At 35.6% G+C, this 16,411-nt stretch overlaps 1 protein-coding gene across 11 annotated transcripts in view; it reads right to left on the reverse strand.

Moving 5' to 3' along the window:
- Positions 1–16,411, reverse strand: part of grip1 (glutamate receptor interacting protein 1) — a 572,286-nt gene that overhangs the window by 112,851 nt on the left and 443,024 nt on the right. For 10 of the 11 annotated variants that reach the window (XM_039769728.1, XM_039769724.1, XM_039769727.1 and 7 more), the window contains one exon: positions 2,016–2,151. In XM_039769728.1, coding sequence (XP_039625662.1) covers positions 2,016–2,151 — 136 coding nt within the window. Of the gene's footprint in view, positions 1–2,015; positions 2,152–3,200; positions 3,299–16,411 lie in introns of those variants that run through there. The other variant, XM_039769726.1, reaches the window with a different exon arrangement.

A 16,411-nucleotide genomic window follows, 5' to 3' on the forward strand; every position in this document is an offset into this window, starting at 1 on the left:
TGCATACAGTACCTGAAATACTAAAGACTTTCTACTCAGTATTTGATGTCCACACACTTCTCTTTATAATCTAATATCTATTTACAGAATTAAAATCATTCAATAACAGTCTCACATTTGCTTAATTTAATTTATGGCCACTTGGGGTTTAAGATCTTGGGGGCTAGAGTGTAATCTGGCAGCAAGGCAGGAACAATCTAGGAGCACGACATTAGTTTAACTTAGGGCCCTCATACACACACACCAATACTCTCACACAGATGCACCTGCAAGATGAAAATCTGAGGAAACGTGCAAACTTCAAACAGAAATTGATCATGACCATGCAAATGATTTGAACACAGGATGCAGGCTCTGTGAGGGAACACAGTGCACCATATGCCAACGTAATATAGTAATATCAAATTACATACTAGCTCCTCAAATGGCACACAATAATCCAGTTTGGGGGAAAAAAACATCAGGATTTTCAAGTCCTGAAGTAGTTGCATACATTAGTTCAACAGCAATCGGCACCAACTTCCACATATTTAAAATAGCACTGGTTTTAACACTCTAATAACAAAATAACTTTATCATCAATACAGAACACTTGGTGTAGCAAATATCTCCATAAACCTCCTGACAAAGTGTGAAATTACACTATCAATAAAATATAAAACACATTAAGCAGTCAAAAAAACACTTGTGAATATCTTATGGTTTAACATTACATAAAACATGTATTTCTATTGGTTATATTTTTTAGTTTTTCAATTTCTCCAAGTGTGTATCACACACCAACTGTGGCTGTTAAGTATGAGTCAAATAGTCTGTAAAGTGGCAGTAATCATGACTCAGCAATGTTACAGTTGCTGAGACATGATGTTTAATCTTTACACATTTGAAAACTTAAATATAACTTCTTCACTAACCAACCTATATCATTTCAATAAAAAATGTATTGTTTAACCTCCTAATTTCTTACTGTTGCTTTTCTATTTGTGGTACCGTACTCATGTTACACTCAGTTTACATCATTAATAATTTATCATAATGAGCACCAAGATGGAAAACTGGAAAATCACAGAGAATATATGAATTTCCGCTCAGTTATCTGGTCATATACAGCACTTTTATTAAAACAAGACTGCTGCCCAGAATCCAAGGTCCTATTTAATTTTTACATTATAGACAACTCCTCTAAATCATCTAACACTGCACAAGCACTCCGTTTAGCATTAGAATTTATGCTTAAGTGTTTTTTTTTCTCCTTCTTCTCTATGGCCCAGTTTCCCTGCCGCATCTGACAGTCCAGTCCACTTGCTTACATGTGTTGTGTTGTGTTAATGCCTTCAAATATATATCTGGACAACCCTGACCATCTTACTGCCATTTAATTTTCCACTAGTGACAAATAAAGTATGTATGTATGTATCTGTAATAACTTGTTGCCACTGCATGACTTCTGTGCTCCTAAATATACCATCCTATTATAAAGGCATATATATAAAATAAATGAAGTGATCACATCTTCCTATTGCCCTTGATAATACAGACACGATTAGATCATTTGTCTGTCACAGCCCAAGGTACTTCAATATGCATGCTGCCAGAACCATTTATCCCTTCTTCCTTTCTAAAACACAGAGGTTTCCTGCATTTCAAAGCTTCTCATTTGACTAGTTCATACATAATGATCTGACCAATTCATATGTCATAATTTGCAGTTGTTTTGTAAATTTCTAACAACTAACAAAATTTTAAACTAGGATTTACTATATTTACAATAGAATGCAAACTTGAAGCATAAAAACCTTTTATAAAACAGATGTGCCTAACAGTATTGTTGCAACCTTCAGATTAATATAAAATTTTTTAGTTCTTGCAAAGACCAAAGGTTTCCTGTTTCAGCACTTTTTTAAGCTGAATAAAAGTAGACTGCACTCATTCAAAACAGGCACATCTCCTCAAAAATAGCTTTAAAAGAAGGAAGGCAACTGTGATAAGGGAAGTTGTTTTAATGAAATAATTACCTGGCAGCAATGCCTCCTTGTCGCAAGTTAGAAACCCTTGGTTTGCCATCCTTGTCTATACCTCCTGACACTGTGAGACCCAGAGTGGTGCCCTCTTTCTTCATTAGCTCCACTATGGTAGACCCTTTAAACTCATCTGTGGGAAAAACAAATAATTAAATTAATATACTGTATTTTTATTTAATATACCATCTTTCAAAGACAGTACAATCAAAACAGTTTCAAGGTCAATCCACATTATAATTTCATTTTAAATGCATATGGATAATAGTTGACACAAATTAAAATAACACAGAATATTTCAAAGAAAATAGAAAAGGTCAGTAGAAAAAATTTTAGTATAACTGAGGAATGTTTAGAATACGCTAATTACAGTGAGGATTAGAACCCTAAAATAAATTGAGCTAACTTCACTAACAGACATTAAGAATGAGTTCCTTGCAGGATACTGAGCTAGCACAGTACTAGAAAACAATCTGTGATTAACCAAATCCTGCTCTATATTCATTGATTTGCTTGGTTAAATGCACCACTGCTCTAACAGAGCAACATGACAGTGATCTTTTAGTTCCTGTTACAATGTGTTTGCCACCAAATGACACCGTGGCTTATATTGATTAAAGATTCCTCACAAAGAAGTCAATTTAGAACAAACAAAAACTTTACCAGTAGCAATTTATTCATCTACTCATTACAGATAAGCACATTTATACTCAGTAAAAAAACATTATTAAGTGCTTTCAAAAAACAGCACTGATACTGACAGATATGAATAATCAACAACAATTAAGCCTAGTAGATCAATTAATGTGAGGTACAATGTAAGAAAAAGGAATACTTATAGTTAAACAACAGGAAAGGAGTTAATGAGTGGGAGAATGATACCTCCAAGAAAATGAAGTGCTAGGAAGGTCTGCCAGACTTCTATTGATCGGATATGTGGAAGATGGAGCTTTAAAATGAAAGGGTCAGATTATCTATTTGTTGGTAACCAAAGAGAAAGAAGGAGTGAAACAGTGTGAACTACTGTCTGGATAATGAGGATGAGGGCTTCTAAGCGAATAAAGTTCACAAGTTTTATAACTGTTCCCATGTCATTCTCCATTTTAATGACTTTTGCACATAGGGCCTCTTAATGGGGTCATTCATTTGCATAAAGGTAAACAAGGAAACCACTCTGCGTACCTGCCATTGCTGTAGCCAAGTCTGTAGTAACCCTGTAACATTTCTGCCATAGTGGTTTCATGTTTTCTACAGCTTTGGATATAGACTCAAAAACATCTATGCCCTTTGCATTTCCTGAAAGAGACACTGTAGGTCAAGCAGCTTTTCCATGATAAAAAAAAAAAAAACAACATTTATTCCACACAAAAATATTACCAGATGAGCAGGGTCTGTTAGGTTAATAGCTTCATCAACAGTAAGTGAAAAGAAGTCACATCTTTGCATTTTCCACAACCAGATTTTCAGTGTTTTAGAGACTTTAAGTCCTCAACTCTCTTGGTACTAGTATTCCTAGCAAGACTCATGTTCAATAATTCTTGAAAAAGCGTGTTTGAGACTGTAGTCAGGAACTTGTTGACAAATTCACCATCAGAAAATTGCTTTTTGGCGAGGCACTATATAAGTTGTGCTACTTGATAGCCTGCTTTTGTGGCTCTTTCCTGTATTTCACCTGCCTGTCTAAACACGTATTGCTGACTTAATAAACCTGCTTCTAGTTGCTTAACTTTCTCTAGCATCTCCAATCTCATATATGCATTTAAGATTGAATGCCTTGTTTCATAATGTCGTTTCACATTGTACATTTGGACAGAAACTGTCTTGTGACAAACAAGGCAAAGACATATTCCTCAGAATTCTGTAGAAAAAAGTTACTTCTCCAGTGCTTTCACAATCAACTTCTCTGTTTTTTTTTTGTTGTTGCAGCCATGTTAAACTTGAGAAGCATGCTAGCTAGTTATTGTTTTCTTTTGTGGTTTTTCCTGGATGGTCCTATGTAAAAAACCATGGAGTGCCACCATCTAGCAATCAAAAAATTGTAACCCGAATTATTTCAATCTGGTAATGCAGTCTAACTATGTAGGGCCTACACAGGCCATTTTACAATGCAATTTACAAACTGCATGTGTTGGAAAAAAAAATTGTAATGGGAATTAACTGGAATGGGGAGCTGTAGATTAGATATCACTGCCATAGGCTTTCATCAGCTGTCCATACCAGGGATTGTAGGCTTGCACAAAATTAATAAACACAACTTTTTTTCATTCTCTGGAGCTTTATTCTATCATGGCGAAGAAGTAGAGTTCAATTATAGGGAGCGTAAAATCTAAAAGAACATACTCACAGAAGGTATATACCCCTTGGTGAATGCACTGCTTTTTAGTTTAGTTTAGTACAGTGCATCCGGAAAGTATTCACAGCGCATCACTTTTTCCACCTTTTGTTATGTTACAGCCTTATTCCAAAATGGATTAAATTCATTTTTTTCCTCAGAATTCTACACACAACACCCCATAATGACAAAGTGTAAAATGTTTACTTGAGGTTTTTGCAAATTTATTAAAAATAAAAAAACTGAGAAATCACAAGTACATAAGTATATAGTAAGCTTTTGCTCAATACTTTGTCGATGCAACTTTGGCAGCAATTACAGCCTCAAGTCTTTTTAAATATGATGCCACAAGCTTGGCACACCTATCCTTGGCCAGTTTCATCCATTACTCTTTCCAGCACCTCTCAAGCTCCATCTGGTTGGATGGGAAGCGTGGGTGCACAGCCATTTTAAGATCTCTCCATAGATGTTCAATCGGATTCAAGTCCATTCCAAGGACATTCACAGAGTTGTCCTGAAGTCACACCTTTGATATCTTGGCTGTGTGCTTAGGGTCGTTATCCTGCTGAAAGATGAACCGTCGCCCTAGTCTGAGGTCAGGAGCGCTCTGAAGCAGGTTTTCAACCAGGATGTCTCTGCACATTGCTGCAGTCATCTTTCCCTTTATCCTGACTAGTCTCCCAGTTCCTGCTGCTGAAAAACATCTCCATAGCATGATGCTGCCACCACCATGCTTCACTATAGGGATGGTATTGGCCTGGTGATGAGCGGTGCCTGGTTTCCTCCCAATGTGACGCCTGGCATTCACACCAAAGAGTTCAATCTTTGTCTCATCAGACCAGAGAATTTTGTTTCTCATGGTCTGACAGTTCCTCGGGTGCCTTTTGGCAAACTCCAGGTGGGCTGTCATGTGCCTTTTACTAAGGAGTGGCTTCCGTCTGGCCACTCTACCATACAGGTCTGATTGGTGGATTGCTGCAGAGATGGTTGTCCTTCTGGAAGGTCTCTTCACTCCACAGAGGACCTCTGGAGCTCTGACAGAGTGACCAACAGGTTCTTGGTCACCTCCCTGACTAAGGCCCTTCTCCCCCGATCGCTCAGTTTAGATGGCCGGCCAGCTCTAGGAAGAGTCCTGGTGGTTTCGAACTTCTTCCACTTACGGATGATGGAGGCCACTGTACTCATTGGGACCTTCAAAGCAGCAGAAATTTTTCTGGAACCTTTCCCAGATTTGTGCCTCGAGACAATCCTGTCTCGGAGGTCTACAGACAGTTCCTTGGACTTCATGCTTGGTTTGTGCTCTGACATGAACTGTCAACTGTGGGACCTTATATAGACAGGTGTGTGCCTTTCCAAATCATGTCCAATCAACTGAATTTACCACAGGTGGACTCTAATTAAGCTGCAGAAACATCTCAAGGATGATCAGGGGAAACAGGATGCACCTGAGCTCAATTTTGAGCTTCATGGCAAAGGCTGTGAATACTTATGTACATGTGATTTCTCAGTTTTTTTATTTTTAATAAATTTGCCAAAACCTCAAGTAAACTTTTTCACGTTGTCATTTTGGGGTGTTGTGTGTAGAATTCTGAGAAAAAAAATTAATTTAATTAATTTTGGAATAAGGCTGTAACATAAAAAAATGTGGAAAAAGTGATGCGCTGTGAATACTTTCTGGATGCACTGTACATGAGCAGAGTGCGAAAATGTAGTTTACAGTTGTAACATCTTGCTTTTAGATATCACAAAATTCTATGCAAATTAATGGCAAAAAAGGTAATATGGTTTAAGAACAGCAAAAAGCATTCAGTTTAGTTACATTCTGTTTATTGTGGCAAAAGAACACAGGGGCAAATGCTGAGCTGATATATCTTCTTCAGAATGCAGCAAACAAGGAGAATCCACACTACATTTTCAAAACACTTAAACTGAAAACAGCTCAAATACATAATAATGCACTTCTGTTAATAAAAAAAAATAATCTGATTTAAATAGCATGCTATAAAGCCTCACCACAAATTATTTAAAATGGCGAGTTTCTTTCAATTATTACCAAAAATGGCTTGTTGCTTCCTTCTATTATTACTGAATTTGTAAAATATCTATTTCCTCCTGGTTCCCCAAACTATTACAAAAAGACAGGTTTTGATGACAGATATACTAAAACTGGTTTACGAGCTTGAAAAAAAGATTTGAAAAGATTCATATTGAAGACAAAATATCTAAGTGTAAACGATATTCTGTAGAGAGAATCAAAATTGAAATGTTAAGATTATGTAAAACATTTTAACTTCTTGGGCTTAAATGTGCTTAGCTGGAAAATGAATTCCAAAAGTAAGAAAATATTTTCCTTTAAAAAAAAAAAAAAAATCTTCAGATAATATTCCATACAAGCAAGTCAGGTTTAACAAAAAAACTAGATCGGAAACAAATCGACCCCCACACATGAGAATGATAGCTTGGAGAGCAGAGTAAAAGTTTAATAATATTAAAAATATGTAGATAAGTAAATGAAAAAAAACAAATAGAAAAAAGAGAAAATCCGCTTCCTTAATGCTTTAAATGCTTATTCTAAAATTTTATTGATTAGTTCCTGCCAGGTTTTGAAAATGTTTTGTACAGATCCTCTATGTGAGAATTTGACTTTTTCCAATTTTAGATAATATATAACATCAGTTACCCACTGACTAAAAAGAGGTGGGTTAGAATTCATCCAGTTGAGCAAAATAAGTCTACGTGCCAATAGTGAAGTAAAAGCAATTACAGTTTGTCCTTCTCCACTTTAAGCCCATCCGGAAGAACACCAAACACAGCTGTTAATGAGTTAGGAGGGATTGTGACACCAAAACTGTCTGAAAGGCATTTAAAAATTTTGGTCCAAAATGATGTTAATTTGGTACACACCCAAAACATATGGGCCAATAAGGCTGGGACATGATTGCAATATTTTGTTCTAGAAAAAAGCTTAACGAAACTACAGCAGATTCATGAAACTTATATATTTGAAAACCATCCCATCAAGAAAATTGAAGAAAATATATTATTTTAGACTGATGTGCCTTAGATTATCATGCATTCTGTTAGCTACAAAACATGAACTGATTATTTTTAGATTAATTTAACACAAGTCACACAATGGTATCATCTACAGACAAGAGGATGCTAAAATATTTCTTCCACAGCATGAGAATATATGCCTAATTACATAATCTACTGATACAATCAAAGAAAACATGATATATACAAGCCATTATGGATGGTATTGAAATGTAATAGAAACCCTAGAAAGCTTTTGTCCGTCAAGTTACCAAAACTCAATCATGAATGAATTTTCAATTAGAAAAATGGAGCACAATGTGTATGTTATCTAAGTCGACCAAAACATAACATCTAACATCACCAAACCAGAGGTACTGGTTGCACCACATTAGATGTAAGTTGCGGCAATGTTATTGTTTATATTATTCTTAATAAAAAAAAAAACCTTTTTTTTATTTTAAACTATATGCCATGCAGCATGTTGTGCCCCTCCTGAAACTTTCAAAGTTATATTTTATTAATTTCTCACTCATGTTATTTTTGCTTGCATTGCTCAATTTGAGAGTAGGTGGGGGTCTGGAGTTCAATTCTGAGGGTGAATGCAAGTGCAAGCTATACACATGATCATGCTCATGTCCCAAAGTCCTTGAGAGTAACATGATGTTAAAATTATTAGAAACACTATGGTGATGTCTATAGGTAAACTAGAATGAATTTACATATGTGCATTCTACCCATTATTTTATACATTTTATACTTCAGAGTAACAAATATAAAGGAAAAGGACTATTATAGTGTTGTGGCAGTCACTTAGATACCTGTATAAGAACTAATCTCTTCAATAATGTTTAAATAACATGAAGATTAAAAGATCCATATGGTTCCAGACATGAGCTGGCTGATAGGATGCTTTTCAAAGACACTTTAAACATCTTATAATTTAGGGTCTACTGTTTGGGAACACATGCATTATTGTTTTGGAATAACAGTATTAAGACATTAGTCAATATGGTGTGTTATCATCATTCACATTTAGCATCTAAGACTGACCACCCAGCCACTACACAAAACTTCCACAATTTCCATTTTATCAGTTGCTCATTTGTGAATAGCATTAACAAGGAGTTTGTTACTTGCGCTCTTCCACATGTACATATTATTTAGCTATTAGTGTAGTAGCATTTTTAATACACATCCCCCTTGTATCAATGTATTCCTGCTACAGTATGGGTTAATAAATAGGCCTTAGATGACCCAGGTTGTAATATGATCCTCTTGGTGGAAGTCAGTATTTCATTACTCTGAGTTCACATGGACTCTTTCAGTTCCCTGTAATTCAGTTTTTCCTGAAGAAAAGACCATATAACTAGTTAATACAGACATACAACGTGACCCAAGAGTCCTCAGTCTTAAAAAAGGAAAAGAGAGAGGAAGAGCACATTATAGACTCAACAGAAAGGCACCATCATGAATTGTGTACACTAGCTTTAAATGGAATACCAGTCCTGGAAAATAACTGGAAAACCTAGTTTTTAAAGCTTGATGATACCTGTATGTTGGTAATTTCAGTACTCTTAAGGTGTCTGGGAGGTTCCACTGTGGACAATCCCAGTTCACTCCCTTTTGATGCACTATAGAATTCAAAGGGAAGTACTGCCTGTATTGACGTGGACTGTGGCGAGACACGCAATTATACTGTGCAAAAGGTAAGCGTGCAATTGTAAGGGACACTAGGTAGCTGTACAGTCTTGAAGTGAATTAGAGAAGCATACAATTGTGCAACACACCAGGGAGGCTGGATTGAGATGGGGGGTTGGGGGAGGGAGGTGGTTTTGGGGTAGTTGTTCGTTATTTACTTTGGTATTGGTACTGATGTCTGAAAGCTGGTATCGATACCAAAGACAAATTTTAGTACCAATCCAACACTAGTGCACATTGACATGAAATCTTCTAAAAGTACACGATTCTTCCAGTTTCGTTTAACTCATTTAATTCAATTAATGAATTTTAAATGATTTTTTTTAAGTGAATAAGATGACAGACAGTAATATTCTTCTTGAAGCAGAATCAAATTATAAACTGAAATGATTAGTTTTCCCTATAACTTGCCATACAGCCCAGCATATACATCTTGATTAACTGACAAAATATGATTTTAGATACATGGAAGTGGAGACCAAACAAAAAAACCCAAACATTTAAAGCAGTTTAACTCTAAAAATGTTTTGTGGACTAGTTCATCCTTTTAAATCTATACTTTACTGCTCTATGCTTCTCTAACACATACTACATAATACATGACACAAGCAATTAAATGTAAAGTCTACTCAACCAAATGACTTCAGAAATAGGCAATATCAGAACTAATTGCTTTCTGTAAATGCCATGATGGCCACTGCTGGGAAATTCATTGTAATTAAGGGCTCTCAGATGGTTCCTGGGTAAAGATGGCCCTGGCCTCTGAAACATAGAATGCTGTTAAAGCCACAAGGAGTGTTAAAGCACTCAAATTCCTCTAGCACAAATGAACAGTTAAACAAGTGCTTAAAAGCACAGCTCTGCTGGGATAAGTCTCAATTCATGCTGCCTTTTGCTTTTAGGATTTAAAATAAATTCCAGCAATTGGAGGTTCACTATGGTTGAATACAAGGCAACTGGCAATACCATGGTGACATCAATGTTTTGGTAACCATAAAATATCTGTATACTGTATATAATAATTCAGAATAGCATCGCAGAAAAATGAACATAATAAAATAATACACTTAGTATACAGTAAAATAACATTTTGATAAAGTAATACTTCATGACGCAGGGGCAAGCAAGACATATTTTTGAGCAGTCCTACCATAGCCTCCAACAAACAATTACACACATTCCCTCTGGCCTGCATTATAATTAGGAACTGAACCACATAGTAAAAAGCTTAGCCGTTGTAAATGGAAGATAGCAGGAGTGATGACAGAAAAATATGGTTGACCATCTAGACTGGCATAACCAGTTGCATGATTGCCTTTTTTGTGCACCTTCTACAACACACAACATGTCACCTGTTGAATATCACTAAGCAAGTCTTCTACAGCAATCCACTATTTGTGGAGTCAGCAACCAGGACAGGTCTTTCTCACACAAGACTTCTAATGGCTAATAACGAATGGACAGAGTTATGAACAAAGTGTTCTGTGATGGTTAAGAAACTTCAGACTGAGTTTTGTTTATTTGTTGCATCCTTCTTTGATTGATTTTAATTTCAAAAAGAACTTGGAAGAATTAAAAAAATAACTCTTTTTACAGGGATTTTAATAGTCAACAAAGTAAAAACCAAAGTTTCAGAACAATCCATTCACTACACTGCAGTGTGTCCCTGGGTTAAGACAGACGTCTTCAGAATTCAGTTCAGTTTTCTTAGTTTTAGACCTATGTACATTTTCTACCTTGGCTGTTCCAGGGGACAAACCTCCAAATTTCCTGTGGAACTAAAAAGAAGATACTGCAATAGGCATAATAAAAATAAAAATTATTAAACGTCTGAGATATATTTTACTTTTTTTTTTTTTTAGTCTCATGTGTTAGCAAGAAGAAAGTCTGTATATAGTTCATCTTTGGCTAAGTTGTTTAAAACAGTTTTCAGCAGATTCTGTCTCTCATGAGGCTATGTTAGTTGAGAACTTTTACTGCTATGTTTTCTTTACCTCAAATAAAAATAAGCAAACTTTTAATGATGGACAATATAACATACAGCTTTACAAAGCAAAGACAGACAATAGTATTACAATAGTATGTGGAGATAGCATTAGAAACTGATAGTACACTAAGGGGGCAAAGACAACAAAAAATGGATTTCATGTTCAGAATGCAACAGAGGAGAAGTAGGAGTTGTTAGTTTCTATCTATGCCTGATCAAAAAGAGCACCATAGATAAACAGGGAGGATATTTCTGGATGGGAATACCACTAAGCAAAATAACCCTAACTATGAGTAGGACAGATAGACAGCTGGCTGGCTTCATAAGGTACTAAGTGTTTCAGAGGTTTGAACCAATGGTGTATGTGGACTATTCAGGAAATACCAATAACTTAAATGATTTATTTCAAAAATAAACAGGGCAGTATTTTGTGTATCTGACTGTAAGTTTATGTAATCATGATTTGTTTTCATTTTTAATGGACAAGGACAAGTAACTAACTTCAGCTAGCTAAAACTTTTTGTTTTTTGCTTCTTCCCAAATCCTGGCATAAAGCAAGACAACCAACTGACTGAGGCCTCAAAGCTAATAGGGAATTCTCCTAGTTCACACAGGGAAGATGATGTCTTAGAATTTGAATATTGTGCTGCTAGGATGCAGCAGGTCCACCCAATCATGAAGGATTAATTTGCATCTGCTTTACAATCAAACGTTCAGGAATCATGAAATCCCCTAGGCAAATCATTTTTGAAACTGCTATCAGTGTGACTCAATTGGTTTCACTGCCTTATGCTTGCTCCCTCAATAACATTGTTTACGCACAATCTGCCAGCTGTTACCTTAATGTAACATATATACAGATAGGGATCTGACACAGCTACAGTGAAGCAAACCTTAAAGTTTCACCTTGAAATTATAATACAAAGTACCAAGTGCTAAAATAACATTCTAATCTTGAATGCAAAGTGCTAGAATAAGATGAATTCCCACTCCCCTGATGAAATATTGCAGGCTCTGGACAGACCCTCCACTAAAGTTTATAATATAAACGGCTTAATCCAAATGAGGGTTGTGGGGGGTGTTGGAGCCTATCCCAGTGAGCAAAGGGCACAAGGTAGGAACAAACCCGGGACAAGGCACCAGAAGTTGACAAAATGTCAAACAATTTTAAATATAAATTCCATTAGAACAAAGTGCTCAGGACGGAAAAAAAAAATTGTTAAATCAGAGATTTCATTATAAAGGAATTGGAACATAACACAGTCTTCCAGCATGAAAAGTTGACTGTGGAATGCTATTCTTGATGCTAATGTTTATTTTCTTGATGGAAGTTTCAATGGCAGCAAGAAGATGCAACATTTTCTGTAATGTAAATTGCTTTAGTTACATAAACGATGCCCCTTGGTGTCCATATTGTGCAGTTAGTATTATTAGACTTCAAGGCCTGGATCCCCCATTTGTGTCCAGAGCACCTTTAGTTACCAAAACGGTGCCCATAGCACAGACTTTCCTGTTCCAGTGCCACTTGAGTTACATAAACAGTGACCCTCAGTGTCCAGAGAACGCCCCTTAACGTTACTTATTTGATTGATTGTCTCTCTCTGGCTGCCATCTGTTCTTTTGTGAGTCATTCTTTTCTTAACCAGGAAATGTTTTACAAAAGATGAATATGATAATAAGTTCAAGAAAATTAAAGTCACGCTCATAAAAAGAATCGGTTGATGCATAAATCTGTGAGCACAAAATTTCAAAGATGCATTCAAATGGAAATTTTTTTTTTTAAAGATTACTGTGTGCAGGTGTTCACTGGGTAAAATCTCAGTGAATTTATGAAACACTCTGAAAAGTGGCCGAGTTACATAAGAGCAGGTCTGCAGTCAGTATTTTCACTGAAGGATGAGCCAAAAATGAATCCTCAATCTGATCAGTGTGGTCTGTAAAGTCAAACCATACCTGTAAGTAAGTAACAGACTCTAGCTGCTAGAAACCTGCAGAGTTTCACATGCACAGCTGAAGTCAAATTTGACTGTTATCCTTCCTCTAGATCCACTCATTGCCTCCGGTCTTCAGTAACCCTCTTCGAGCTATGCTCCGCTGCAAGTGACAAAAGCGTGCAATCTAATTGGCTGTTCAGTGGAGCTCCGGAATCGTTATTTTTGGGCCAAGTACATGCGAAATCCTCAAAGCAGATAAAATAGACTTTACTGTCATGATTTTTTTATACATTATTTCCACACAAAATTGGCCAGGGATTTTGTTAAAAAAGAATTTGTTCCAACAGAATATGTGCTGTTTTTGGAAAATAATGCATTTTTTTTCCATATTTCCACTCAAAGTATTGCTGTATTGCATACCGCACAGCAAGAGATGCTATATTGTATAAAATATGCAGGCTATTCCCCAAAAACACATTGATGATTAAAGCATATCTACAAATGTTAACTGTGATTAATTAGAAAGAGATTTCCCCAGTGTTCAACAGCAAACCCCATCGTCTCTATATCATACTCCATTTAATGGTATACATAATTTTCACAACTTCAGATGTTTATGTCAGCATGTTACAGACAATGTTCTAATACTAGTAACAAGCCTTCTAAAGTAAACATGAACTGGGGTTTCATTGCACTGGGTCTTTTTAATTACTGAAAAACATTATTTCTTTCAACAATATGACATTTATAACAAAGATTTTTTTTCTTTTTTCCAATTTGTGCTAATTTTCTTTTTAAGATGAAAAATGTCCAATGGGTTTCTTTAACTAATTACCTATTCCGTTTCTAATTTTGAACTGAGAAAGCTTCCCCAACGCACTATGGTCACAATGGTAAAGCTTCAATCTTCATTAGTCAGTAAACATGGCATCTCTGATACATCTTCAGCAAGGAACAACAGCAAGCAGTGATCTGTTTTTTATGGGCTCAAGATGTACCAGGGGCCATCAAATAAACATTGTTTATTTTCATAACATGTGGCAAAATACAGTGCACCACACAGTCAATGTAGTTTAATGATATTTCTACAATGTTCAATTAATTTTTCAGGTCTCAGAATTTAGGGATGGACAACAAGATGCTACCAATGCCATTACCCTTTGCATTTTTTGTTCTCCAACCCTGCTAGTATACATAAGTGAGAATAAAAGAGGACACATTTATGACATTTTCACAATTCCTCTGTTAAGAATTATACAACAAATGTTGAACATTTTCTGAAGCAAATCTAGTACCCTACAAACCCTTATAATGGTAACTGAAAATTCAACTAAGCCTAAGTTCTGAATTTATGTCAGTCAGCTTCCTACAAATCATATGTAAGGGGATTGACAACATTGAACACTCTTATATATACCCAATACACAGTACATCAAGAAATGTAAATCTGAAAACTAGAGCCTGACCGATTAATCACATGGCTGATCTGATCGGCCAATAACTGGGATCAATAACCTAAATCAGTAGAAGTGATTTTGGCAGGGGTTTCAAAATGTTTAGGATTCAATGCACACACAAAAGGAATGATCCCCAAAGTGAAGGTAAGTGCAGAAAACTCCCGATTTCTTGTGGTAGGTACACCTTATTGGTTCTGAGTAAGTAAATACTGTATATACATTGTTTACATATTGAACACAACAGTGTGAAAAGATTGTTTTCTGAGCTTAACTAGAATCTATTTCACCATAGCCAGCAAACGTCCAGTGCTTTTTCTTATCTTTTCACAACAGTAAACCTATTCTTCCATTTCAAAAGCTTTTACACCACAGATAATGAACACAAATGCTTAGATTATAAATGACCTTTGTCTGTGTTCTTCGCATTAAAATAAGATTGCATCTGAATTTCTGGGGCTGCAGTCTGTATTTGCATATCCGAAACTGGTTTTGTAAAAGAACTGAATGAGCTGCATACATATTTGCATCTACACATTATCCAAATTGGAAAAAATGCTACAAGTACAACACCTTACTTTCAACTATATCATTTGCACAACTATTTATAATATGTTATGGTATATGTATGTTATCATTAACAGCTTTTGATCTATTTTTGTGCTTAGACTCTTTGAAGTGTTGGACAGTATTTCTCTACAAATAAAGAAAGATCCTATTAATAATAAGATTGTCTATGGTTGTCAAATTATATTATTATAATTAGGGTTTAAATACTCACACTCAATGAGGGAAACCTTGTGCTTTATATGGACTTCGACCATCACTGTATTCAAGTAAATTCAAATGTAGATTAAATGTTCTATACATGTACTGTACATTCGTTCTTAATGCAATTTTGTATGCTAATTATCACTAATAAGTTTGCTTTTTAGTTTGCGAAACATCAGTAAAGCATGCAGCACTTAATGACAGTTTTGCAATGCACAGCCATCACTTTGCCCATAACAAGTATGGGATTTTCTGCGCAGGGAAAGTGACATTACCAAAGAGAAAAGTGAAACCAGGCTGAGTTAGTGAAGTATGCTTTTCTGACATTGACAATGCTCATCAGAAATGATTTTTAAAAAAGGTAAAAGGAAAAAAAAAAAGGCAGCTGTTTCCCCATTATCTTTAATGAGAGAGAAAACCAACTCTTGTTTGTTGCCATGAATGCTTATTGATTTTAATATAAACAGCAGCAAATCAGGGATTTTGGGTTCAAGGTTGAACTGAAACTGTATCGGGACAAAACCTGTTGCTAGCACACATTTTAACTAAAAAAAAAAGCAGAGCAGTGCAATAAAAAATTTGTTTCATAATGACGAGACAAAATAACAATTAGATATTATAAAAATACTGATCAGATGTGCAAAACAAGTGAAAAATAAGGTGTTGCAGCACAGCATGTCTGGAGTAACACAATGTCATATTAAGCTGAAGGAATAATGGAACAACTACAGTATTATCTACAAGAACCTGTGATATGAAATCAGGCAACCCCTTTGAGGGTTGGAGACTTAACTGGAACTGTTTAAGTACCACTTTGTTCAGATAAAGTGATATTTGGCTTGTTCATCATCATCATCATCAGTGCTTGGTGAGTAGGTGTTCAGTGTTAAAGGACACAATTTAATGAGGACAAGAAGAGCTCCATCAATGGTATAAACGCAGAGGAGCTCTGCTTCCTGCATTACAACCTCCCATAACGGGATTGCAATATCAGTTTTACCTTGTTATTCATATTAGCTGCACTTTACAATAATTGAGTTTTTTGGTTTTATTTATTGTTTTGTAAGTAACACAAAATTTAAGAATAAATACTGTTTCACAATTTCAAATATTGTCTTATTTAATTATACAGATATAGTTTAAATCAGAGTTAAATTGCTATTGTTATATAAACTCGT

Source organism: Polypterus senegalus, chromosome 11 (genome assembly GCF_016835505.1).
Source record: "Polypterus senegalus isolate Bchr_013 chromosome 11, ASM1683550v1, whole genome shotgun sequence".
NCBI classification, from domain to species: Eukaryota; Metazoa; Chordata; class Cladistia; order Polypteriformes; family Polypteridae; genus Polypterus; species Polypterus senegalus.